Here is a 25,821-nt window from a genome sequence, read left to right as displayed (position 1 = left end):
AAAAGAGCATGTCTTATTTTGATCACCACACCCCTTTATAGTTCTAATTCTTACAACAGCATATCAAACATAATTCACATTAATATAATATAACTCTTAAAAAAGTCTTCATGATTAATTTTTCAATACAGCACAGCAATAAAAATCCTAAAAAATTAATCGGGATAAAGGTGCAATAATCAACAACTAATAAGTGTCAGTTCTATGTAGTAAAATGAAAGCTCTTTTGTTTTCTTTACCTTTTTTTTCTACCTTTTGTACAATTAAAAGTGGTACAAACATTTTCCGTATAAAATTACATTACAATGAAGAAGATAATAAGAAACTCATTCAAACTCCAAGCAAAGAGCAGCACTGTTAAGTTTAAGATCTATGGTAACACAAAATAACTACAATAGTTTGGCAAGATTAATGTTGTGGAGCTTCAAGACAAGTTGTTTGTACCAACTCAACTTCTCATGAGGAATGAGTTTGTAAGATATGTGCAAAAGAATCCTTATACATCAGCCGCCGCGAGTGACAAAAAGAAAAAATTCTCAAATGGATCAGCTAGGACTCTTTTCTGAGTCTCTATCCCACCAGCAGACCTGGTTGCTTGGAACTGAATAGCACACCGTCTCTGAAGTTCTTTAAGCCTTTCCAGAAGTTCCTGGAATGTTGGTCGGAGAGCCGGACCACTGATAGTAATAGACAGAGTTGTAAGTTAATAGCATATTATGACCAATAATGTTTAATATGAAAAGTAAGTGAAGTAAGTTGATCTTTAAATAAGTATCCATTGAAAGAAATATGAAAATCCATGTTAAGTATTTTTCTTTTTTTCTCCAAAGGTTGATAAGATTTATGTTAGGAAACTAAGAGCAGTGAGAAAAATATTAAATTTAGAAATATAACAGAGTTTCAACAAATCTCACGTATGCCAACAAAATTAAGAGAGACAATATCACATATGAAAAGGGGGAGGAGACATACTTGAAGAATAAACCAAGCAGTGTAAGAACAGCAGGCTCCAACCAAAAAGAAAGTGCCACGAAGCATGTGAGTTTTGTGGGCTGCAATAGCACTAATCTCTGCAAAATGGTGACTACGATGATGATGACCAATATAAAATTCCTTCCCCTTGTAAAGTCTCGTTGCTAATGCTCCACCAACACACATAATTGCTCCTATACACTTAGCTCTACCACCCCATGTTCCAATCCTCAAATTCTCCATTCTGCAACTCATCCAAAAATTTATATATATGGAAGATTAATTTATTTATGTAGATAAATTAAATGTCTTGAATTAAATTAGATTAGATACCTGCAATATGATAGAGGTTAAGAATGACAATACAGGAACCAAGTTGAGAAAGTTAACGGAATAAGTAGAAGTTGTCTCGAAGACCATAATAGAATATCCCTACAGTCAACATAAATTTTTCAAAATGTATAACAATCCAAAATGCTACGTACCTTCCATATTATGCAGATACACCAAGTTTCTAAAAAACTCAATCACATCAAGTTTATAATAAGGCCTACATACTAATTTCTGAATATTAGTCAGATCTCAGGTTATTACTATGTATGACCAAATTTGGAATATTAAACAGTTCTAACTTCTTAAATGTATGATTAACTTAGGTTATAGGAGAGAACAAACAAAACTCAAATTCATCTGCATAAGATTACTAAATGCTAAATACTTGAGAAGCCAAAAGTTAAGGTTAAGAATTTACTCTTCTCTTATCATTTAAGGTTTACAATAATCAATTGTTACTGTATTTCAGAAATGACCATACATAAGTAGTATTTCTGGCTGAAAAGTGAAAACAGAAAAATCAATCCAATCGCAAAAACCAAACTTTAAATCACTACTAACAATACAATTGAGGCCCCTCTTTTTAATAAAATGGTGTGATTAACCATATGTGCACTACTTTACATAATTGTTGATGCATCTTGTGTGACATGCATAGGAACACTCTACTATTAATACACATAAGGTTTAGCATTTTCCTTTCCTAACATAGTTGCAACTTGCAAGTATCTGCTATAATAATAATATCCTTGATCTCCAAATAACCCAATCTTCCGTGAATATTATAAACCAAAAAGTATTTATAGATAGTAGACTTCAAACATTCCACAAACAATTTATGAAGTTAACTTTATGGACATAAGTTTCAGTTCAAACTCCAAGGATATGAGAGGCAACTATGCTATTGGAATAAATTTAGTTACAGGGGACCATAAGAGAATCATCTTTGATATTTATACAACTCATTCATCTCCCTTTTAACCTAAAAATAGTGTTTGTCGATCGAGGAATCTATCGGTTTATCCAAATCCCGCAACCCACATGGCTATAGTTCCTCTATCTGTACTAAATAGTGTATCGCAAAACAACAGTGATTTGTTCATATTCCTTTACGCTATCGGCTATAGCACAATAGTGCAGCCACATACACTTTATTTGATAACACTACCTAAAAATATATGAAAGTTCAAGAAATTTACCCTTCCAATTATATTTGATAACACTACCTAAAAATATATGAAAGTTCAACAAATCTACCCTTCCAATTACATATCATAACATAAACTCATAATCATCTCATATGCAACTGCTATAAAGTCATTAACATGAACATCAATCAATCGTTTACCCATAGGTAACATATGGTTCAACTCTCACCAGCTTGGCCATCACTCCATCACAACACAAGCAAGGACCATCTTGCAGACCTCAGTTTTGTAGCGTGTGTGGCGGATCACTGGTTGAAGCTCCCCAATGTCGTGACCGAATTGACAGTGGTCTCCATAAGGGCATGTGCCACTTTCCTGCCATTTGTTATAGAGCTCAGTCTTGAACATCCCCTGGTTGTACACAATCATCTCAAGAGGCTCTTCCTCTTTCTACCCTCCTCGCACAAATACCTTTTGCGCATAGCAACACACACAAAATTTCAACAATAATCAGTTCTTCCGAATATCAACAATCAAATCTATATAATGTCTACTTATTGTTATTAAATAGTGATGCATCTACAGTCTACTTTTACATTAATATGAGTGTCAAGGCATGGCAGAGCATTTTGAATATGAATCAAATAAAAAAACAATAAGATGAAAAATATAATCAGTCAAGATAAAATAAACATTAGTATGACTGCCAAGGCATGGCAAAATATATGCAGAGCTCTTGACACGGTTTATCCCAAAATATATTCAATTAATTGCTTGACTGATCATCCAAGAAATTACCATTTCTAAATTGAACACGGTTATTTGCATCCATTCATCTTTATCTCTAAGTATTGTCCTTATTTTCAACATAAATAAATCAAAGCATATATTAATAATAGAGGCTAATCCCAAGCACAAGATGTATCCAAGGCTAACCAATGAAGATTCAAGACATTACCCTAGTCAGCAATGAGTAACAAAATCAAACAACTAAATGGAGACAAAATACAAACAACACTATACGTCTATTAAAAGCTACACCAACAGCAGTGGATAAAACCATGAAAACAGATTGAGTGAGATATTTTGCATCCCCTGCATCACTTGTTACTTGTAAAACCAGTCCAACCATTTGGCCCCTTTAAAACTTAGTAAAACCAAGGTATTGATTTTGGCTACTAAAAGTTGAAAATACAAACCACTACCAACAACACTGCAAATTTCCATACATGGCTATCATAAATATCTTAAAATTCACAGATGTAGAAAAATATATATTTGACCTCTTAAATACTCCTATAATGTAGACATTATATGGCTCATCAATCTTCCTAGTCTTGCTAGTTCTATATACTATTTCAAGAGTTTATTGAGAAGTGTGAAAAAGATTATTTAACCACCTTAATTATAATCTAATCTAAAAACTGTATGGCTGCATCAAAATTTAACTTAATTGGAATATGACACCATGGTTTTAAAATGCAGCCGCGGCTGCGGTTGATGCCTTTGCGATATTGCAGCTATTGCGGTGTGTATTGTCGTCATTGCGGCGTCAACTTAATTTTTATTAGCATAAATATTTTAATCTACAATTATTTATTTTATGGCTCATGTATCTCCTGTTTCGTCTCTAAAATCTTTATCTCATATCAGCCATCTATCAGTTTAAAATATCACTAATTCTTTAAAATACTCTCTAAATCTATGATATAAAGCTAAAGTAAAATATAAAAATAAATTGTGTGACCACTGTAGTTTTCTGCACCCAATGCCCTCGCTGCGGCGCTGCGACATGGTTTCAAATGTGATTTACAGTCACACTGCAACTGCTACTTGATTCGTGATTACAGATAATGCTGTGGCAGCATCCGTAATTGGAAACCATATACAGATCACATTGGCACAGAACACACAGGTTAAAATGTCACAAAAAGGCTTCAAAGTTTAGCTCATCTGTTTTGCCTCATACAAGCATTCATCTTGTGTTCCAATCCAGTGGTTTTTGTAAAGGCGAAACATCTGAAAAAATGATGTAGAGGAAAAAGTTAAGCTTCGAAAACAAAGAATACTTCTGCCAATTCATTCTCTGCATGTTCGGATTCACAATGACTTTGGCACAATCACAGTATGTCAATGTGATTTTAGCAAAAGCTACATTTTGGAGTTTAAAGAAAATCACAATGCCACAACTAAATTCGCTACCAATCAAAACATGCACTTAGGAATTTAGGATAACAAACAATATAGCATACCATGCAAATGGTTCTCCAATGATCCCAATGGCATGTACTCATAAACCAATAGTCTTTGCTCGCCTTCCGCACAAAACCCTAATAACTTGACAAGATTTGGGTGGTCTGCTAAACTTAGTGTTATCACTTCAACAACAAATTCCCTGATTCCTTGAACCCCATTAGGATGAAGTTGCTTTATTGCAACAACCTACACCAACAATAAAAATACTCAATCTAACAAACCTTAAAATGAGCAAATTCACATAAAACCAATTACAAAGAACATGAATGTGTGGCATTACAATTACAATTTTTAACGAACCTGATTAATTTTCTCGAGGTAAACCCTTATAAACCTTGCCAAACCCTCCTTCACCAACAAAGCAATCTGCCCTAAAATTCTCTATTGCAACTGCAAGCTCAGCAAAAGTAAATGTTTGTGCAACTTTTCCATCTGGTGAAACCCCGTCGTTTTAATTCAAATTCTTCACGTCCAAGGAAAGTTGATCACGTTTAGAATCATCTTCCCTTTTATCTTTCAACTCACTCAAATTCAAATTCAAATCAATTTTGACCTTATCTACAAAACAAATAACACGTGATGAATATAAATCAAACAAAATGGCACATATTTCAATCAATCCTTGAAGACAAAAATAAAACCGTAAAAACATCAAAATGACAAACCCCACTTTCACTTATTGATCAAATCATTCCAAACATGCAAACAGACAATAGAATTAGAAAAACCCAGAAAAGGAATATAATAAATAAATAATCAAAATTTCCATCCATATTCAAAACTTATAGAGACCCACATCCAAAATTCCATTTTTTTTCCAAAACCCAAATGTAAAGAAACAATCTTTGATCAATCTAAGACAAACCCATAGCAATCAACAAAATATGATAGAAAATTCATCATCAAAAAACCCTAAGAATTTTTGGAAACTGAAACTTTTTGACATGCAATCAGACATACATAACACCAATCGAACAAATAACAGGAAAAAACCAACCGATCATGATTTCCAATTGAAAAGAGGAAGAGTAAATTACCTGGAAGAAAACGAAAATCTCAAGAAGAAGGGAGAAAGAAAGAAATCGCAGATTGCTTCCAATGTTATGTAAAAGAAGAGATATTCAACCATTCTTGTTTTGTAGACAACGCGCGTTTTCATTTCAGAGAGAGAATAAATGGAAAAAATGAGGTGTCCACAAAGAAATTTCACCAATAAGGAAATGACCTCAATGCCCCTAAAGTGCCTAAAATGAGGGCAAAAATGTAATTATATAGGCCTTGTTTTTTCTGGTATAAAATAGTAGATGCACATGTGATTTTTGGATTTTATAACCAGTATTGAGTTCCCCTTTGTTTTGGGGTGAAAAAAAAAGTTTTTCACCAATTCGACTTTTATAATACAAACTCTCCAAAAAATATGGTGCGTTCCATGTTTTTTTTCCTTTTAGATTATAGAATTCGAACACCCTTGTTTAGGAAAAAACCCTTACAATTATATAGTCCGAACTGTATTAGCACAAATTCTAAAGTTGTTTGTAACATGTATAACAAGTTTAAAAATCATATTAATCTTTCTAACTCTCATCCTTATGTTTTAGACCATTGTTAGTTGTCCTCAGTCAAAAATTTAATTTTCAGGCTACTTGAAAGATTGCTCCGAAACTTTTTCCAAAAAATCCGAAAAAAAACGATTAAGACTCCTCCTTACTCCGTCCCTCAAAATCTAAAATAAATTCTGTCGTATAGAATTGTTTTTTATTATTATTATAATCATCATCATCATTTTTTACTTTGTGTTTTTTTTTTTTAAGTGAATTTCGCAACCGTTTAACACTATAGTATCAACTCAACAACGCCGTGGTGTCTCCGTCTACTGAGCTCGCCGGAGTTATCATCATCGTTCATTTTGATATCCTCAGGTTCGAAGCTATCCTCTCTTTCTCTTCCGTCATTTTTGCTTTCAATTTTTTTACCATCACGAAAACGAAATCTGCATATATTTGTTTTCCGTCATGGATTTTTTTTTCCAATTTAAATGTAATATAAGCTTCAAATTTGTTCAATGATTCGTATTTGTATTCAGTATATATAAACCATTACTTACACTTGAATAGAAGGCAAGCGGGCAACAAGTTGCACCGCCAAACCTTTTCTCAATTTGTTCAATGATTCCGACGAATGTAATTACATTAAATTATGTCATTTTCTCAAATTATTTTCGGTGTTGACGTGTTCGTATTGTGTCCGGTGTTTGTGTCCATGCTTCATAGCTTATTTGAGCTTGTTCACTGACATAAACACTTGTGATGATGTCTGAGAGAACTTCTGAACACAACTTATGACACATTCATAAGTTGTTGTCAGATTATTTTCACAAGCTCTTCTTGATAGTAATGAAAATAGCTTATAACTTACACGAAAACAATTTAACTTTATTTTATGTTTTGTTGTAGAAATAACTTATACATAAGCGCTAATGATGATAAGCGCATATGCTATATAAGCTGCAAATTAAGCTGAAACAGGGCCATAGTTAACTTGTTATGTCATGATGCTGATAGGTAGAAGGAAGAAGAAAAAATGCCACCTTATGATTGCATGCTTTTGTTCAAGCCGAATGTGAAAAAAGAAGCTCTAATTGGTTTAGTTTCAAGGATTGGGAACCATGTGTGTAAAAGAAATGGGGTTGTCACTGAGGTTAAGAGTTTTGGAACGATTCAGTTGGGTTATGGTGTGAAAAAGCGTGATGGCAGATTCTATCAGGTGAGAGTCTCACACTCATTATTTTCACCGGATACATGTTTTACAAAATTGACTATTGGATTGAAACTTTATATCATATAAATAATTTGTATAGACTTTGAAGTAATATAAAGTTATTTGATATATTAATGAGGTGCGTCAAGGTTAACATCGTATTTTTATAAGATTTTTTTTTTTAATTAAATAGAATACAAGAGGTACTCCAACCTAATGCAGGCATGATTTATTATTTTTTTCTTTCTTTTATATATAATCTAGGTGATGTGATGGACAGAGCTGTGCTAGAAAAATTACCAAATTAATGTGATGCATATAGGCAGGGTTTTAAAAAATGGTTTGAAACTGTGCTACAGGGAACAACATAATGCTTTTAATGTTGCCGAAACGACAACGTGATTGTGATTGGGGTTGCATCAGCCGTATTTGATTGAAATTCTCTACAATATCACAATACCAAGGATCGTGAAGCGACCACAGTAGTTACCCTGACCTCTGTTTTAAACTCTGTGCATCGGTAGATGCGAAATGGCTTTTTGATACTTGATAGTGTATTAGACGTTTCACATGACATAACTCTTGGTTTGGGGGTAGGAGTTGATTTGTTGGATGTTTAAATTAAATAGATTGTTTGTATTTGGATATAATCATTGGAAAACTATTTGTGTTATCAATATTTGTTCTTCAAGTAAAAAAATAGAATTTGACATGGATAGGGGACAAAAAGTGGACGATGAATAAGCTTTACCTAAACTATTTTTATAAACTATCTTAAGGATGAAATCAATTCATGGGTATGTACTATGTAAACTCTTCCAAACACTACCTAAACAAGTACTTATGCCATGTTATAAATCTAAAAGACTCTAATCAACCTCTTCTAAATGCCCCATGTGGATATTACTATTCTCAGTATTGTTAAATAGCAGCTATAGTGGTATTGGAATTTGAACGAATCACTATTGTTCTGTGATACGATATTTAGTACAAAATGTTGTCAAATAGTGACTATAAAAACGCTATAGCACTGTTGCCTAGTGGAGTTTGAACATACCGCTATTTTCCACGATCTATGATTACAACAGACTATTATAGTCAATGTGACTCAATAACATGAATACAAATAACAACCTATTGAAAGTTCTAAAATTCAAGTGTTTATTGAACGTGTTTATTGAATGCGCTGTTTTACACATGCTGCTGATGAAGTTTCAGCAAACTTGCATATTTCTTAGTTTAAGAGTCTGTCTTTGGTGAAACAAAAAGAGTTGCACGTTCTTCTGGAACTTCGAATGGAAATTATGCAATTGTTAAGTTACGTGTTGTTGTTTTCTATTTTTAATGAATGTAGGGCCAAATGATGCAAGTGAGCATGATGGCTACACCCGAAATCAACAAAGAGCTGCATTACCTAAACAAGGAGGACAAACTACTGCGTTGGCTACTGGTTAAGCAGCGCGACACAAAGATTGGGCTTGAGTTCATGGGAGATGAAGGTAGATTTGAGCCAAACAGATTCTCTGTAATAAATAAAGATGATGGCGAGGATAGTGATACAGACGGAGATGATGATGAATATGAAGTGAATGAAGAAGAAAATAAAGTGAACTAAAATATGGTTGTATTCACTGTTTTGTTTGTTTCCATTAGGAGAGGATAAAATCGTTGTGCATCATAGGTGCCAAACATGTGCTTATTGATAGTTTTACATAACAATCAGACATAATCAGTGACCTTGAAGATGTTTAGTAAACTGCATGATGTCTCTTGATTTTAGATAATTTCTTTATCTTTGTAGTTTGGTAAAATGATTGATTCACAAATGTACGGCTTTGAACAGTTGAGTACTTGAGCTAATCCGATCACCTGGTGGCATAAGTTGATATCTCAAAAGAAACAGTTGTTGTAAACAGATGAGACAAGTGCCACTAATGAATATATTGCCTTCTAATGTATGTTTTTTTTTTTTTTGAAGAGGCCTTCTAATGTATGTTACTGTGAACTGGTGCTTACCTGCTGCTAAACCAGCCAAAGAAATTGACTGTTTGAAAACTTAGGTTTTTTTGCAGTTGTAACGCACGTCTACTTGAGTCTGAAATCATAGATTCCATATTATCAGTCATATAGCTTTGGAATGAAAGAAAAGCTTGCTCAACTCAGATCCAAACATGTTATTAGCAAATTAAGAATTCATTTGGAATCCAAATCTTGACGCTTTTCTGCCGTGAATTTCCCGAAGCTACAAATTGTAGTAAGCCTGGACATGCGTTTGATTTGAGTAGGACATGCCGAAAGAGTTGAACTGGTTTCTGATTCTGTCGTGGAAGAGGAATTGTAAAGCTTACAAGACTTTGCTTATTCTAAAAGGATGAAGAACCATATTTGCGTGTCTTCTAATAAATTTTACCACAAAGTTTGATTTTAAAGCAAGTGTTTCATGGTTCTAAAGATGCTGCAAAATTCAGTCACATCAAGTCTGGATGATTGAATAGAATCAACAGCGGTCTTGTATTCAACCTCAAAAATAACGTTCACGAAACCCATTGGTTGAATCCGTTTAACAGCTTCAAGAATAATGAATTCTTTTTCTTTGTTAGAAAAATAATGAATTCTTATTGAATCTTGGTGTAAACATGATTTATACCAATATATCTCCATTCATCTATTTATAATTTGAGTGTATATTAAACAAATGCGACTTTTGTCTAAAGCATTGTATAAAATATGATAGCTACAGTTGCTTGAAATTTATGGGTCGTTTCTTTTTCATATTAAGCTTTATTAACAAAAAACACTTTAAACATGAAAAATGAAATCAAGCAAAGTAAGTTTACTTAGTTTGAATTAAATATTCATTTATCCTTATGCGTTAATTTAGTCATTATTCTTGGTAAAATTACATTATTCTTGCAGTGAAATTAGTAGTTTAAGAGAAGAGTGATTCATGTTTCAGTCAAGGCCAATCATACCTACACTACACTTTTTTATTTTTTTTATTTTTAAATTCTCGCCATTCTTATACAATTTTACAAAATTAACTCAAAAAAAAAATTTCTCATGCTCTCTTTAATGTTCATACAAATGTTACATACCCACTATTTGAAGAACGAAATGGAAGAACAGGTATGACAGATATTATTATAGAGCACAATAAAATAGAAGTTTATTACATTTGCCAAGTTTTGATATTCTCATATATATCTCATAAAGAGCAACATTCAGATTCTCAGGCTAAACAAGTTATCTAGAAAGTGCAACTGTTTCTTTTTTCAAGTGTTGTAAATAACAAAATAATGATATAACCAAAGAAATTTGTATCTACAACATTGTTACTTCCTCCTCAAAATACAAACTTTAGCAGAAGAATAAAAAAAGGACAGAACAAACATATTTAAACAATCCGATTCCAGGGAATGTCTACCTGAGAAAGAGATGCTTCAATCCATATATTCATCATTCAGTACAACGAACTCTAATTTTCCCAGGTTCAATCTGCAGCAGTTTCTCTGACATTCGCCTAGAGAGGTTAGATGCTTGTCAGTTCCACTTTTGGTTTGTAGTATGAGTATTTTGCTGAACTGTTGTCAAGGCACCCAAACCAGCTGTGCTTTTAAAAATGTACACTTGAAAATATGTAGTCAAAAATGTCGTAAACTATGGTTTGAAAGTCCCATAGAAAGTCCCATAGATTCTGCAACTTCTCTATCAGCCATACTGTCCGCTTGTACCTACATAATAGAAGATCGAAAATATACCCAGAGTCAACGAAATTTGATTCAAAAAACTATCTGCTGGAAAAGGGTTAACATCATGTGTAAAACATCTTATATAGAAACTAAATAAGCATCTTTACCTGAAGGCGATGCAAGAGATACATCAAGAAGAGATGCACAAAGATCTGTTGCAATATCTCAAGATTAGCAAACTCAAATCCTTCAAAGGTGGTTCATGTCGGCTATTACAAAATTTAAACAGCTAAGTTAACTTATCTCACCAGATATAAAAATAGAAAAACTCGAGCTGTTGGATAACGCCAGAGAAATCTCGTGGCTCTGACTGCCCCTGAATCTAGCAGTTTAACTGCTTTCTGCAACTGCATAAAGCATGCCAAATACATGGTTAAAAATAGTGTTCGATTTGAGAATGAAAATGACATAAAATGTGATGGATGTCATACCTGAATACTTGCACCAGCCAAGTGACGGTGATGCAAAGGAAGAGGCCTGCAATTAGTTATTTCATAAGATTAATTTTTGAAGTCTTCAACCAAAAACAAAAAATGGAGTAACATTTTAGAGAGAAAAGACTAGCATATAGAAGAAGCCCAACAAAGTAATTAAGTGGTTTAACAAAGATATCATAAGCAAATAAAAAATTAATTCATTTTAATGGGTGTGAAGGAACTTCTTTCTCTACCGGCAGAGAACATGACCATTGACGCTAAGTTTATGATTATTTTGATCAAATGCATTACAGAGTAACAAGATAAATGCCAACATAATAATAAGTGAAAACATACTCCAGGGCTTTTATATCAGTCTCATCTTCCCAAGATGACGATGCTCGACGAGAAACTCTACTTCTTTCAGTCTCTGCCTGTTCAACATGAAAACGGCGTCAAGAAAGGCCAAGTCAAATTAATAATCAAGAGGCTACAGGACCTTAAACACATACCTGTGCTTCTTTAAGACGCTTAATTTCCTTCTCCAATTGAAACTCTGTAGCAGCTTTTTCGCTGACCATGGTTTCTAATTGTGTTTGTTTGTAGTACTGCAGTGAAAATAACACAAATCTATTAAAAATTTGACATCACAAACAGTTGCCTGAAATTTAACCATGCCAGAAATTACCAAAAGATCAGTTAGTTCCCGATAGCGTTTCTCTAACTCCGTATGCTCCTGTTACAAGATGATGTTCAGCACAAGTATTGTAAATTTGGGATCTTTATGGACTCGACTCATAAACTTGTAGGAGTTTTACTCAGTACAAAATAATGTTAAAACCATCTATAATCATGAATATTTACAAAGAAACATCAACATTATTACCTGACGTGAATAATGCTCAGCATCCCTCTTCATGGCAGCCATTTCAACTCTCAATTTTTGTAGTTCAGCCTGAAATGTTGAAACCAAACATGTAATGAATAATATGAATCAAACCATGATTTATAAGACAGAGGATCATTATCTTCAATAAACATAAGGAAATATTAAAAAAATACCTCCAAGGAAGATAATTTGTTTTCAGCTTCCCTCTGACCCTGACGAGCACGCTCCACTTCTTCCTGCCATGCTTGTATCTAAATATACCAAACTTGCAAGGTTATGATTCCATACGGATGAATAGTTTATCACTAATATTATTTTGATTGCTACTTCAAAAGTTTGAATACTTATGATACACGCCAATAGCCCAACAAGCCTTTGACTAGTTGGAGCTGGACAAGCTGTGGAAGATTGTAATTTCTGAATAATATTTGATGTAACGGAAGCATGTTTATCAAACCGGGATACATATCATGTAACGGATGACCTATTTTTCGAATCATGTATTGTATCATTTTCTGAATCGTAAGACACATGATCAATAAAATATAAATTCTTCAAATAAAAGTAACATAACTAAAAACATGAGCAGTTATATTATACAACACAACAATAACCAAGCCTTATCCCACTAAGTGGGGTCCGCTACATGGATGAAATTATGCCATAATGTTCGATCACTAAGTGGAGCAAATACATTATACATGAATTTTAAAATGATCAAAAAGATTCAATTCATAAATAAAAAACCCAGTAATCAATTCAATCCCAGAAAAAAACATAATGTAATTATACACTAGTATTCATCTTCCCCAATACCAATTTCCACTTGGTTTGTCCTCATAATCTAAACAATGACACTTTTTGGAAGAAAAACAAAAGCGAATATATCCTCTATTTTCATATACACGACATATCAATTTTGTTTTGACAATCAATCAAAAGAGTATCAACTCTTTAAATTCATACTTGTAAAAAAATCTTTGAAGATGTAAAATTTGAGGCTTGATGAAGATTAAAAAAAGCCTACTTCTCAGAAATTTGAGTCTATACCTGAATTACTTGATTTGCTTCTTCTGGTGATTTTTTTTGTTCCCGTCGCAAACGGGATTCCATATCTTGCAATTCTTGATTTAAAGATGAGCACTCAACCTGATAATAACCGAGGTTGTCATTAAACATTTCAGTAGATCCATATTTCAAATAGAAATACTAATAAACAGCCTTCATATTAAAAAAGAAACAATTTCACTTCTTTACAAAGTACCTCCAGAAGTGCCACCTTCTGCTCAAGTTCTGTGGCCTTTGCTGTCCTTTCATCTGCTATTCTCTGAAAAAAGAAGAAACTAAAAAAATCAATGTGTATGTTCAACATTGATGTCTAACAAATCTACGATCAAAATAGCTTCAAAGGGGGGACCAACACAGCCGTACATGATTTATGCTGGTGAATTTGTTACTATTGTTCATTAATATTTTTTAAAACAGATCAACTACAACAACCAAGTTACTAGTTTGTTTAAAATTTAAAACAGCAAGACTCAAATAGCATCACCGATGCCTGTACAATGATGCCAGTTGACAAACTTTAGAAAAAGCTTGAGGGAATGTTGTCAGACTTGTGTAGTAGCATTGATAATAATTTATACTCAGAACTTCCCCCATTTCCTTCTAAAACACTTTTGGTATAAACAAGGATGCCAAATAGTGATATGACCAGCCCCTTGCAGCCGGAAAACTGTGCAGGGCTTGGGTACTACCATCCTAACTACACAAAGTGATATTTTCAAATATTTTCTCATGGATAAATTTCCAACTATGCTTAAAATCCAATTATGAGTTTTCTCAGTAATTATATTTGCTATTATGTTATCGGTTACGCTTTTAATATAATTTGTAATAGCATTCCATTTAAAAGTTTAACAGCAGTAAGTGATGATGTCACCTGTATCCTTGCAAGGGCAGTAGATGACTCAACTGCTCTATGCTCCAATTCCACTTCTCTTTCCATAGAAGCCTGCTCTACAAATCACATAATCATTAAAAAGCAATGTCAAATGCATAAACACAAGAACTAAACAATACAAGTCACGGACCAATTTGGTAGCATTATGTGCAGCGCGCTCCTCTTCTGCTCTTCGCTCAACAGATGCTAGCTCCTCTCTTAGAGCCTGCAAGAGCAACAGTTTTATGATGCCAACAACTATACATATGAATGGGACATAAAAAATTATGGGAATCTTACATGCATCGGAGAACCTGATTACCTGCATCATCCTTGTCTCTGTTAGTTCCCGATTTCTCATCATAGACTCCATGTTTGCCTGATAAGATATAACCAGTGTTACTCATGCCTTAAAAATTATAAATAAAACAGAACATATAAAACGAAGCTGTGGACTATGGTATAACAACAAATCCTATATGTCTAAAAAGAAATTGATGAAGAAAACTGAAATATGTAGATTCCCATGATACTGGATCCAACACGCTATAATAGTCCAATATTTTCCCATTTCGTCGAGTATAAAGGTTCCCCAAAGTCTGCTAAATGTGTAAACATTAACAGACACCATACACAACAGACACATTTGCAAATGGATAAATGAAGCCCATAGCTATAACATGTGCATGAAGCTGGTTGCATGATGTTCTGAAGAAATTAGTGGCAGTTATCTTATGGATAATGGAAACAAATTGAATTGGTGACTGACTCTATGTTGGTTGTTCAATCTTTGTCTTCTCCAAATTTGGTTCCTTGGCCCTTACGAAATAAATGGAGAAATTGCCTTCATATCACTAGGCAATTGAATTTCAAGTCACCCACATTTATTGAGAAGGTGACACTTGTGTTGATAAAACAAGTGTCTCATGGTTTATCCATTTCGGATATTGTTGGTGCGATTCTTTACCTGTTTTTATTTGATCTGACTGCTTCAATAATAGGACAGGGATGCCTAATAACTGGTTTGCCTCATTTGCTTTCTCATATGTTGGGTTTTTTGACGCCCCACCCCCCACCCCACACACAAACACCCGTTTTTTGCATTCCTCTTCATTATATTTTCCTAATATGTAGGTATGTTGCAAATGATTGTTAGGCGTGTAAACATAGTCAAGATGTCTTGCTCTAATATGATGCCTCTGCATAACTATTCTTTTGCTAAAAAAATGAATAGATGAATATTCATATTTATTTTAGCAAGCATCAACCCATATCATTCATAGACCAAAACTCTTGGTAGTCCAATAAAAATCTTAATATTCAAAGGTCGACTTGGAGAAGGGATTATTCAAATTTCAAACAATATGTCAACTAGCCAAGATTATGTATAAAAAAGTAGGACAACAATACTCATGCAACTCAATATGTTTAATAAAGAAAGAAAAAACTTTCACAAGAGTAAATCATATGCTACAAAATTTAGTTCTGGTGGATACAGTAGTTACACAGAGAAAACAAAATATTGCAAGACACACTTCAATAAATTAACTAAGAACCTGCATGGATGCTAGACTTCCTTCTGACAATGCAGCTTGCCTCTTAATTGCTTCCACAGAACTTAGAACTGCCTCAATTTCAGCATTTTTTGCTGCCAAGGCGTCGGCCATATTTGACTCAACTCTTGTAACTTCCTTTTTACTTTCAGACAAATCCCTTTGTAGCTGTTTTATGCTAGCCTCATATGATTTACTCAGCTCTCTCTGCAAGTTTAGAATTAGTTACAGGAAGTATTGTTATTTTATTTCAAGCACGTAACAAGACAGCCTAGTCACTAAAACAAGCAACAGCAACAGCATTTCACCTCTGCAGTAAGAAGTTCCTCTAACTGTGCATTTTCGGATTTGTATTCTTGAAGGCGAGATGACAGTCCAGCACAAACCTGAGCAACATTAGAAAATATCATCAGGCATCTATTGGAAGCAATTAGGAAGAAACTCATTTTGACATTCCAGAACTAATCTACAGCTTTTCCCATTTGAAGAGGTCTTAGCTAACAGAAATGGCAGTTTAAACATCATTCTTACCCGAGCTAGCCTTGCCTCTTTAGACTGACCAGTAGATCTAGTTGTTTTGAGCAATCCTTGAGCCTATGTACCAACTAAAAAATTAGTCAGAAGAATTTTTTTTAAAGATGTTATATTAAGTAATGATGAATAAATTTCTCCATAATAAGTTTTACCTCTTCAAGTTGTTCCTGTAGTTTTTTGGGGGAGATGTCGGTTTTATGATCCTCTTGGCTCTTTCGATTCACAATAGGTTCAGCTTTTATATCAGAATCTTTAAGTATTGTATCACTAGTACTAGGAGCTACATCATCAGCCACAGATTCAGTTTTTTCTTGATCCATATTTTGATTGGATTCCAAATCTACAGCCTTGGTAATTTGGTCAGTACTGGTGGGTTCATGGTTGGGGTCTTTAATTCCTTTGGGAGAAGGAGAAGGATCCACTTCATTAATATCTGAAGCCTTCTCTTTGACAGGCTCATTATTTGGAGAGGTAGTGGTAACATCAACATCAGTATCATTTACTAAGACTTCCACATCACCTGTGTCGTGTTTAACAGTATCGCTAGCTAGCTTTGTTGACAATGAAGTTCCTAATACAGGTGATACGGCATCAGTCGGTTGCTGCTCCTTTGATTGATTTGTAGAAATGGAATCACTCCCATCATTTTTGGCTACAGGATCAACTTTGTAGCTTGGAGTTGTTACACTTACATCCAATGTTGCTGCTGGAGATTCACTTTTCTCCTTAGTAGTATCACTAATTATAGTTGATGACTCGGACTGTCCCTTTTGAGCCTGTCAAAATTCAAGAAGACACATTTAATTATAGTTGGATGTGACATTATCTGAGGATAGAAATTCAGTGGCAATACCTTAGGTTTTGATTTCTTTCTCTTGCCTTGAGATCCTTGCCCATTTGAAGCTAATTACAAAAAAGTAGCAATAGAACAAATGTAAGCACTAGTAATACTAGGAGAATATGCATAACTTATATCTGAAAAACATAATTCCTTCTGTTATCTCCCAGCCCTCCTTACTAGAACATCTACGGGTTTTGTCTACACATGCCAAAGGTGAGACTCTACCATCTTTTTGAAAGTAGGTGTTACCCCTATTTTCTCTCTAACTATGTAATTCCCAATCTACGGGTTTAAGGACAATCAATACTAATCAAGACCTAGAACAGAAGAAACATAAAAATCACCAGTCGTTTTAACTTCAAGAGTTTAATCTTTCAATTATATTGGCAGCACAGCTATACAGCAATGAACCCAGATCTAATTCCAGATTAAGTATTGACTACGAATTGATTGCTAAACAAAGGGGGCAAGAAAAATACAAAAAAATAAAAATAAAATCTAAACCTGGAGATTTGGAATCAGATTGTTCTTCTCCTGTTTCATTAGCAACCAGCTTTGCCCTTCGATCAACAACTTCAAATAAATCTGATCAATCAGGGCCACAAAAAGAACATGTCAGAGTCGGAAAGCAACAACAGGAGGAGAAAGAACCATCCAGAGCATCATTGCACACCATACAGTGAAACAATTCCCCCTCCCTTTCTACTAGACAAAAAACAATAAAAGAGAGAAACAAAATGCACACTTTAAATTAATACATGCTCCTTAGACTAGTAATTAATGAAGTATGCATGAGATTGGAATCCAGACATTGTTGTCAAATAGAGCCTACAGCACCATAGCGTAGCAAAATTTGGACAAACCATTATTATTCTACAGTGCACAATTTAGTATAAAATGTTGTCATATTGCAGCTATAGAGTCGCCATAGTGTTGTAGCATAGCAGAATTTGAATAAACCACTATTATCTGCGATCCTTGATTAACAACACCTCTAGATTGATCACTAGTAGTCGCAATACCATTTATTTTCCCGACAGTGAGTCAAAATCATTGGACCAAAATCGGACTGATCAGATTTTAAGCTCAACAAAATCAGATTTATAAGAAACTTGAAATACAAGTCGTTTGATCTTTCATCCAACACTGTTCTAATTAACTAACCATAGTAACTAAATAATATTTTAACTACAGAAAGTCTATTTCCACGAGAGAGCAAGTCACTTGGGTTGGCCTAATGGTGTTGGTTTGGGACCTTAGAGTGTGCTCTCAAGGGCTCACGTCTGATTACCCCTCGTGGCAGTTTCGGTGGGCTACCCCCCCCCCCCCCCCCCCCCGCAAGTGGATGGTGCGAGGAACCCTCAGACTAGTTGGTCATTGGGCTGGATACCGAGTTTTAAATAAAAAAAATTAAAAATTCACCTTTACCATTACAATGATTCGTTTCATTCCCTACTTTCCAATATAACAGAATTACAAACTGTTGCTAAAAATCAAATTATGATTGAAATAAGCATTGTTTACATTACATTAAGCATTAACCAACCATTTAAAAATTAATTAAGCATTAAGATCAAAATAAACAAACAACATTCCATGCTACATCAACTACTAAACTAAAACACTAAAAGCTATTAAAATTAACCAAATCTAACTAAGATTGAAATTAAGCATCAATTTACACTACATTGATCATTAATCAACAATTTAACAATCAATCAAGCTCAAGCATTGCAATCAAAAATTAACAACTACAGAATCTAAACACCATAAGCTATTAAATTAACCAAATCAAAAAAGAAATAATTGAATCAAGATTGAAATTAAGCATTAATCATCATTTACACTGCATTAAGCACTAATCAACAATTTAACAATGAATCAAGCTCAAGCATTAAGATCAAAATTAACAACTACTAAACCGAAACACTAAACAATCTTCAAAATTAACCGAATCAAAATTGAAATTTACGAATTGAATAAACGAATGAAAGAGAAACGAGATCCGTTACGTTACGTTACGTTACCTTCAGCAACTTTGAGCCATGACGCCATTGTAACAAAAAAGGAATCAGATTCGTTTTTTTATATGAAGAAACGGTTCAGAGCTTCCATTCTAAAACGACGTCGCTTTTGTTGAATCAAATCAAACAACATAACACTGTGCCACTATTCTATTTCTCTTTCTGCTCTGAATTAATCACGTTCAATCGCGAGAAGAAGAAAATAATAATAAAATAATGAAATGAAAACAAAAGAGTGTGATTTTTAAGAAGTGATTATTTCTGGAATCGATTATTTGTCTAAATTGCTTCTATTGTGTTTTCAGGATTCAACCACCGAATTATTGTTAACTTTCCAGAAATGAATTAATCTTTACGCAAACGCGATTTTCAGGTATCATGTCTTCTGTCGTTGGCAAAAATAAAAATTAAATGCACTTTTTTTTTTAAAAAAAAAAAACAAAAAAAATGTTTTTTTAGTGGATACTATTTAAATTGTAAATTGAAAATGGCTAAAATATGGTATTGGTCCCTGCAAAATAGGTCAGTTTTGGTTTTAGTCCCTGCAATTTTTTTTTATAGTTTTTGGTCCCTGCAAAAATAGGTCAGTTTTGGTTTTAGTCCCTGCAATTTTTTTTTATAATTTTTGGTCCCTGCAAAAATTTTTGTTTTTGGAAATAGTCATTGACCCCAGTTATGTGATGATTTGTCACTTTTATAAATTAAAAAATAATTATTGTATCTGTTTTATTATTATTTTTTAATTAAAAAATAATTATTGTTATATAAATTATAAAAAATAATATTCTTTTTATTAAGTAAGCACATATGCCACATATGCACAAAAACGACAAATCATCACATAATTGGGGTTAGGGACTATTTCCAAATTTTTTTTTTTTGCAGAGATCAAAAACTATAATTTTTTTTTTTGCAGGGACTAAAACCAAAACTGGCCTATTTTTGCAGGGACCAAAAACTATAAAAAAATTGCAGGGACTAAAACCAAAACTGGCCTATTTTGCAGGGACCAATACCATATTTTAGCCATTGAAAATCAACAACTTACTGCAAAATTTTATAACATTAGAACTTATAATAGGGGATTTTGAGTTTATAGGGGAGTTTGAGCCGGAATCACAAAGTCTATATGTTGGTCATTTATTTGTTTATGTATGTACTTGAAGGCTTTAATATGATACGATAAATGAACATGTCACATTTTAGATATCAACTCAGTAAAATTTTATAATTTTATAGACATCATATGGATAAAAATGTTTGCAATTGCAATTATACAAGAACTAATTAGTCCTTGAAGATCTAAAAAAGATTTTTTTTATAAACAAAGTTAAAAAATCATTGACAAACCTCTAAAAAAGATTTTTTATAAACAAAGTTAAAAAATCAGTAATTAGTTTTTGGTAAAAAAATTAATATTCATTATGGTTTTTAAGTTTCATTGCAATTCACTAATTGCAATGAATAAATCTATAAAATAATTAGTTTATCCCCATTTAAAGAGATAAATTTGAACGAGATTGATATTTAAGAACCACGAGGTAAAAAAAACTTCTTCAAAACTTTTCATGTTTTAAATAAAAAAATTCAAACAAGGAAATCCACACTTGTTTGAGCTTCAAAAGACCTAAATATATTGAAATTGGACGACTAACTATCGTTAAAACGAGAAAAACTTGTGAGGTCAAAACCTCAAATATAATTTATTTGGACACTTTATGCTAAGAAGGCCCAAATGCTCAGGTTGTTTTCCCACATTGCCAAAGTCTGATCACACTTTTTACACTTTGTTTCAACTTGTGACAATAAGCGAGCACTGTGATTGTCATGGCAATTTTTTTCTTGAGGCTATGAATATGTTCAAGTTAACCCTAAATGAAGATGTGTTTGCTGTGATTGGTAACTCATGGTTTAATTGTCAAAAGTTTTCAATGCCAAATGGTGGTGTGGAGCATATTCTCAACATATTTGCATACGTCTCTTGCACTCGACTAGAAATAGTTTTTTTTCCAATCCACAGAAAACGAGGAATTCTTATCCAAAAATGAAGGTCTCTATATTTGTTTTTTGATCCGGGAAAGTCCTTTAAGTCACCTGCTGTGAGGTTCTCATCAATGGGAAGGCTTTCATCCAGCTACGGCAAGATACAACAATACTTTCAAGAGCTATACAATTCCGATGAAAACAGCGGTGGCATTATTGCTTTAAGGGAGTTTGAAAATGTCCTGCAGCTATTACATAATATAACATATAGGCTGCTCAACACAGAATGGTTCAGAAGGCCAATATCCATTTACTTAAGCTTCACTCTGTCGTTGGGAATTTGGTCTTGGTTAGGCTTCAGCCTTACTGGAAGATTAGTGTCACACAAAGCTGTCACCACTAGCTAGCTTTCCTACTCTTTCGGTATGGCCATTATTATTGAAGTCAAACATGTTGGTTTTAAGATCTTCAATTCTTACAATTTTGATTCCAAAAATAGTGTGCGTTTATAGGATTGCGAGGGGCTCACCTCTTGGATCAAAGTGTCTTCACCGAATAGTTTTTGCAGTTTTGTTACTTATTCAAGGTGTGTAGAGAAATTTTTTGTTCCTTGTTTGCTACACAGTGTTGCATCTTTGTTACTTCCACAGTAGTTGGGGTTTAGTAAAATGCTTAGAACATTTTTAACAGGTCCAATTTTAGCAGGAAATACAATTTTCAAATCATTTTTTGTTTTTATTCTACTGAAACATCCTACCGGTATGAGATCAACTGCAACATCTCATTGAGTTTTGTGTTTTGCAAATTTCGTTTGAGTTAACATTTCACATGGAATCATCATCATTTTTATTAGAACCTTAGGTTGGGAGAATTGCATTTAATTTCAAAATTATTGAATGGATTGCATCTTTGGATAGAATGGGAAGGTGGCTGTGATGATGATGTTTTCTTGTGCCGAGAAGAACTGCACATGAAGAACAAGACAAGCCTGTTTCTGCCGCATCCCGCATGGGATATTTTTACTGTCCCACATCGACTGTGCTCAAACAAGAAGAGGAAAATTTACCTATAAAATAGCCTTGTATGTATGTAGCTTTAGTAACTGCATGGATCCAATAATCCACATAGTGATATGCACGGATCATTAGTTAAGATTTTTGGTCCATTTGTTTATGCCAAAATTTTGCATACGAAGAATAAGAATTATTGTTGTTTATAAATCTTTGTATGCAAGTTTTTTCATAAATTAATGCATCGAAATAATCAGAGTTTAAAATTGTTGGTGATATGTAGGGGTTTAGGAATTTTAGACATCTCACTTTATCTTATTTAACATGTGATAAAAAAACAAAATAGTTTTTCCAGCACTAAACAAATTATCTTATTTAACATGTTTGCATACGTCTCTTGCACTCGACTAGAAATAGTTTTTCCAATCCACAGAAAACGATGAATTCTTATTCAAAAATGAAGGTCTCTCTATATTTGTTTTTGATCCGGGAGTCACCTGCTGTGAGGTTCTCATCAATGAGAAGGCTTTCATCCAGCTACGACAAGATACAACAATACTTTCAAGAGCTATACAATTCCAATGAAAACAGTGGTGGCATTATTGCTTTAAGTTACCGAAGAATAGCATATACAAATTATCAGCACCAAGACATATAAAACAAGAACAGACATATAAAATAGTTTGGTTAAGATCCTTGTATACATGTTGTCGAAGTATAACAATTCGGACCCAATATTCACATTGTGATGTCCACTTAACTGATTTATCATTAGTTATAATTTTTGGTTCTATGATGGGAAGGATCTCCCATGAAAAGCAAGTTCTTTCATAGTTGGCTAAGTTGACAAAGAAAACATATCTACATGTGACTTATACACTTTCATATTTACCTATAAAAGTTGCTATGCCAAAGTCTACACTTTCATTTCTGGCCTAATCTATAGTCAATAAGAATTTTGATATGAGCAGAGTTGTTATGAAGAATGTTACATTAATAAAACCTATTTATTTAGTAATTTTTTTGATATATTTTAGGAATCACATGAAGTAGATAAACTTTCTTATTAGTCTTCTGCTCTTGTGTTCCATTTGTCTCGAACTCACAGAAACCTTCAATCCATTATTACCTCTGCTCAGATTCAAGCACACAAAACATGTTGCTAGCTTCGAAGCCATTTTCAATCAATCAATTGAATCTGAATTGAATCAAATGCTAGCTTGTCTTGTCTTTGGATTCACTCAACGAGGCAAGCAAAACCCGTTTCTGCCGCATCCCGCATGGGATATTTTTACTGTCCCACATCGACTGTACTCAAACAACAAGAGGAAAATTTACTTATAAAATAGCCTTGTATATATGAGGCTTTAGTAACTCCAAAGACCCAATTATGCACGTTGTGTTTTTTGGGTGAATTTGTTTATGACAATAATGGTGGTACAAAAAATTGTTGTAATTAATCAATTTTTGTATAACCCAAGTCTTGTCATAAATTAATTCACCGAAATAATGATAGTTTTAAATTTTTTTTTGAAAGAATATTTTAAGTTTGAAATTGTTAGAGATATTGTATCATATCTATATACAAGTTTTTTCATTAATCAATTCACCTAAATAATTAGAGTTTTAAATTGTTAAGAGATATTATATGATATATGTAGAAGTTGAAGTTTGAACTTTGGACATCTTACTTTTTTCTATTTAAACATGTGAGTTTCAGCCAAAATAGTTGATTGTAAAATTAACTTTCCTCTACTAAAACATGGATCCTTAGAGACTATATTCAATAATAAACTGAAATTGAGCTAAAAATGAGACTATATTCAATAATAAACTGAAATTGAGCTAAAAATTAAATTTGTTAGCTAATTGTTTTGAATTTGAGATTTGGCTCATAAATAAAATTATACATATAGTACTTAATTTTTTCAAAAGAAGTTAAATATCTTAGCTCTAAAGTCTCAATGACTTACCCGTCCTAAAGTTACTGAATCTTAATTCAATTATGTTAAGGTTCTAAAAGCACGCTAGTCCAACATAGAAAACATTGACATGTAACTACACTTGGCTTACTTCCTAACTTGGCTCTGATACAAATCAATGATTCCTATAATATTTCTATTACTTTATCAAATATTGCTACCACTTATACTATTCTGGTCTCATTTATATAAGAATTAATTTTTTTAGATTTATTCAATAAATGATGTATGTAATCTATGTTAGGAATTATATACATCATTCATTGAATAAACCTAATATAGACTAGATACATCATTCATTGAATAAATCTAAATAGTAAATTTTCTTTTATTCATTGAATAAGGCCCCGTTATTGGCTTATTTTGAGCTTATGTGAGCTTATCTACTCCCATAAGCCTTTTTAAAGATGTTTGGGTAAATAAATAAAAATAGCTTATCATAGTTTCATAAGCTGCTTATGCCATATTTTAATAAGACTAAATTTTCAGCTTACCCTCCGGCTTAACAAGGAGCTTATGAATTTATGTAACCTCCTTCGATTCTCTCTGGATCCACTTTTTTGAAACATATATTTTAATTATAATGTTAGTTATTTTTGGCGGTGCATGAGTAACAAAATTGCTATATACTTATCTTAAGTAACACACGTAACTAAGATTTTTTTCTTGAAGAAAGATTTTTATTATTTGAAGATTTTTATTATTTTTTTGTTACGTAACAAAATGAAACTGAATAAAAAAACAAATTTAACTTGTCTTTTTTTGGTAACAAACTGTACCCTAATATCTATATATGGTAAGTTTATTTACACCTTTAATGTTAATTTTGTGTTATATGAATATTGATATTTTTTTAAGGACGAATATTGATTATACTATATATATAATTATAATTAATATATTATAATATTGTTTTTTACATCTTGATTAATTTGATAAAAAAAAATCTTGATAATTGTGGTTCGATTCTTTGATTTTTTTTGTTAAATTAAAATTATTTAAAATTTCGATAATTGCTTATGTAATGTCACATCCAAACACTTCAATTTATGTAAGTACTTTTTAGTGTATATATCCAAACATAAATAGCTTATCAAGTATAAGAGCTTATGATGTAAGCTCTAATGTTATAAGCCCTAATGCTATAAGCATCTATATAAGTTGTTTATCCAAACGGGGCCTAAATCTAAATACCAAATTTTCTCTTATAAATGCAGAATTTTCAGTTTTCATAAGCTTACTTTAACTACTGCAACGGTGGAACCATGCCGCCTAACTTATATTTGGTAGCATGTTGCATTATCAAAAGATTCATGTAAATAAGTTTGATTGTGTGATTAATAGATTTCTAATCATTGTGTGCAATATCAAAAGATACATGTAAATAAGTTTGATTGTGTGATTTTAGGACTATAAGAGTGCTTGATTTACC

General features: G+C 32.9%; 3 protein-coding genes across 10 annotated transcripts; 1 reads left to right on the top strand and 2 right to left on the bottom strand.

Moving 5' to 3' along the window:
* Positions 1 to 224: 224 nt before the first annotated feature.
* Positions 225 to 5,856, bottom strand: LOC146918526 (WAT1-related protein At1g09380-like). 8 transcript variants are annotated; one of them, XR_015016244.1, is made up of 8 exons: positions 5,747 to 5,856; positions 4,990 to 5,267; positions 4,706 to 4,895; positions 3,252 to 4,472; positions 2,654 to 2,924; positions 1,306 to 1,404; positions 973 to 1,216; positions 225 to 677 (listed from the first exon to the last, which is right to left on the bottom strand). XR_015016244.1 is itself a non-coding variant. In XM_085720157.1 (7 exons), exons 5-7 carry the CDS (start codon positions 2,692 to 2,694, stop codon positions 630 to 632), a joined length of 333 nt encoding a protein of 110 aa, XP_085576283.1. In that variant the 5' UTR covers positions 2,695 to 2,924; positions 3,252 to 4,472; positions 4,706 to 4,895; positions 5,010 to 5,267; positions 5,747 to 5,856; the 3' UTR covers positions 225 to 629. The 8 variants fall into 8 exon arrangements, 3 of the variants coding, with proteins under 3 accessions (XP_085576283.1, XP_085576285.1, XP_085576284.1); XR_015016243.1 differs by having other exon boundaries at positions 5,010 to 5,267; XR_015016242.1 differs by having other exon boundaries at positions 2,683 to 2,924; positions 5,010 to 5,267.
* A 637-nt stretch (positions 5,857 to 6,493) lies between these two features.
* LOC146918525 (uncharacterized) lies at positions 6,494 to 9,424 on the top strand. Its single transcript, XM_085720156.1, has 3 exons — positions 6,494 to 6,628; positions 7,271 to 7,472; positions 8,821 to 9,424. The coding sequence occupies exons 2-3, from the start codon at positions 7,290 to 7,292 to the stop codon at positions 9,079 to 9,081; spliced, it is 444 nt and encodes a 147-aa protein (XP_085576282.1). The 5' UTR covers positions 6,494 to 6,628; positions 7,271 to 7,289; the 3' UTR covers positions 9,082 to 9,424.
* Positions 9,425 to 10,583: 1,159 nt separating this feature from the next.
* Positions 10,584 to 19,761, bottom strand: LOC146918524 (golgin Putative 1). The gene is made up of 21 exons (XM_085720155.1): positions 19,418 to 19,761; positions 17,895 to 17,975; positions 17,403 to 17,452; positions 16,702 to 17,325; positions 16,547 to 16,609; positions 16,324 to 16,401; positions 16,019 to 16,222; positions 14,785 to 14,841; positions 14,614 to 14,688; positions 14,463 to 14,534; positions 13,785 to 13,847; positions 13,571 to 13,669; positions 12,694 to 12,771; positions 12,518 to 12,586; positions 12,320 to 12,367; positions 12,144 to 12,239; positions 11,989 to 12,065; positions 11,647 to 11,692; positions 11,464 to 11,562; positions 11,323 to 11,367; positions 10,584 to 11,197 (listed from the first exon to the last, which is right to left on the bottom strand). The coding sequence occupies exons 1-21, from the start codon at positions 19,443 to 19,445 to the stop codon at positions 11,108 to 11,110; spliced, it is 2,142 nt and encodes a 713-aa protein (XP_085576281.1). The 5' UTR covers positions 19,446 to 19,761; the 3' UTR covers positions 10,584 to 11,107.
* Between the last annotated feature and the right edge of the window lie 6,060 nt (positions 19,762 to 25,821).

Source organism: Medicago sativa, chromosome 6 (assembly GCF_051527215.1).
Source record: "Medicago sativa cultivar Bolivia chromosome 6, Bolivia_mono, whole genome shotgun sequence".
Taxonomy (NCBI): Eukaryota; Viridiplantae; Streptophyta; class Magnoliopsida; order Fabales; family Fabaceae; genus Medicago; species Medicago sativa.
This window is presented reverse-complemented; position numbering and strand designations above follow the sequence as displayed.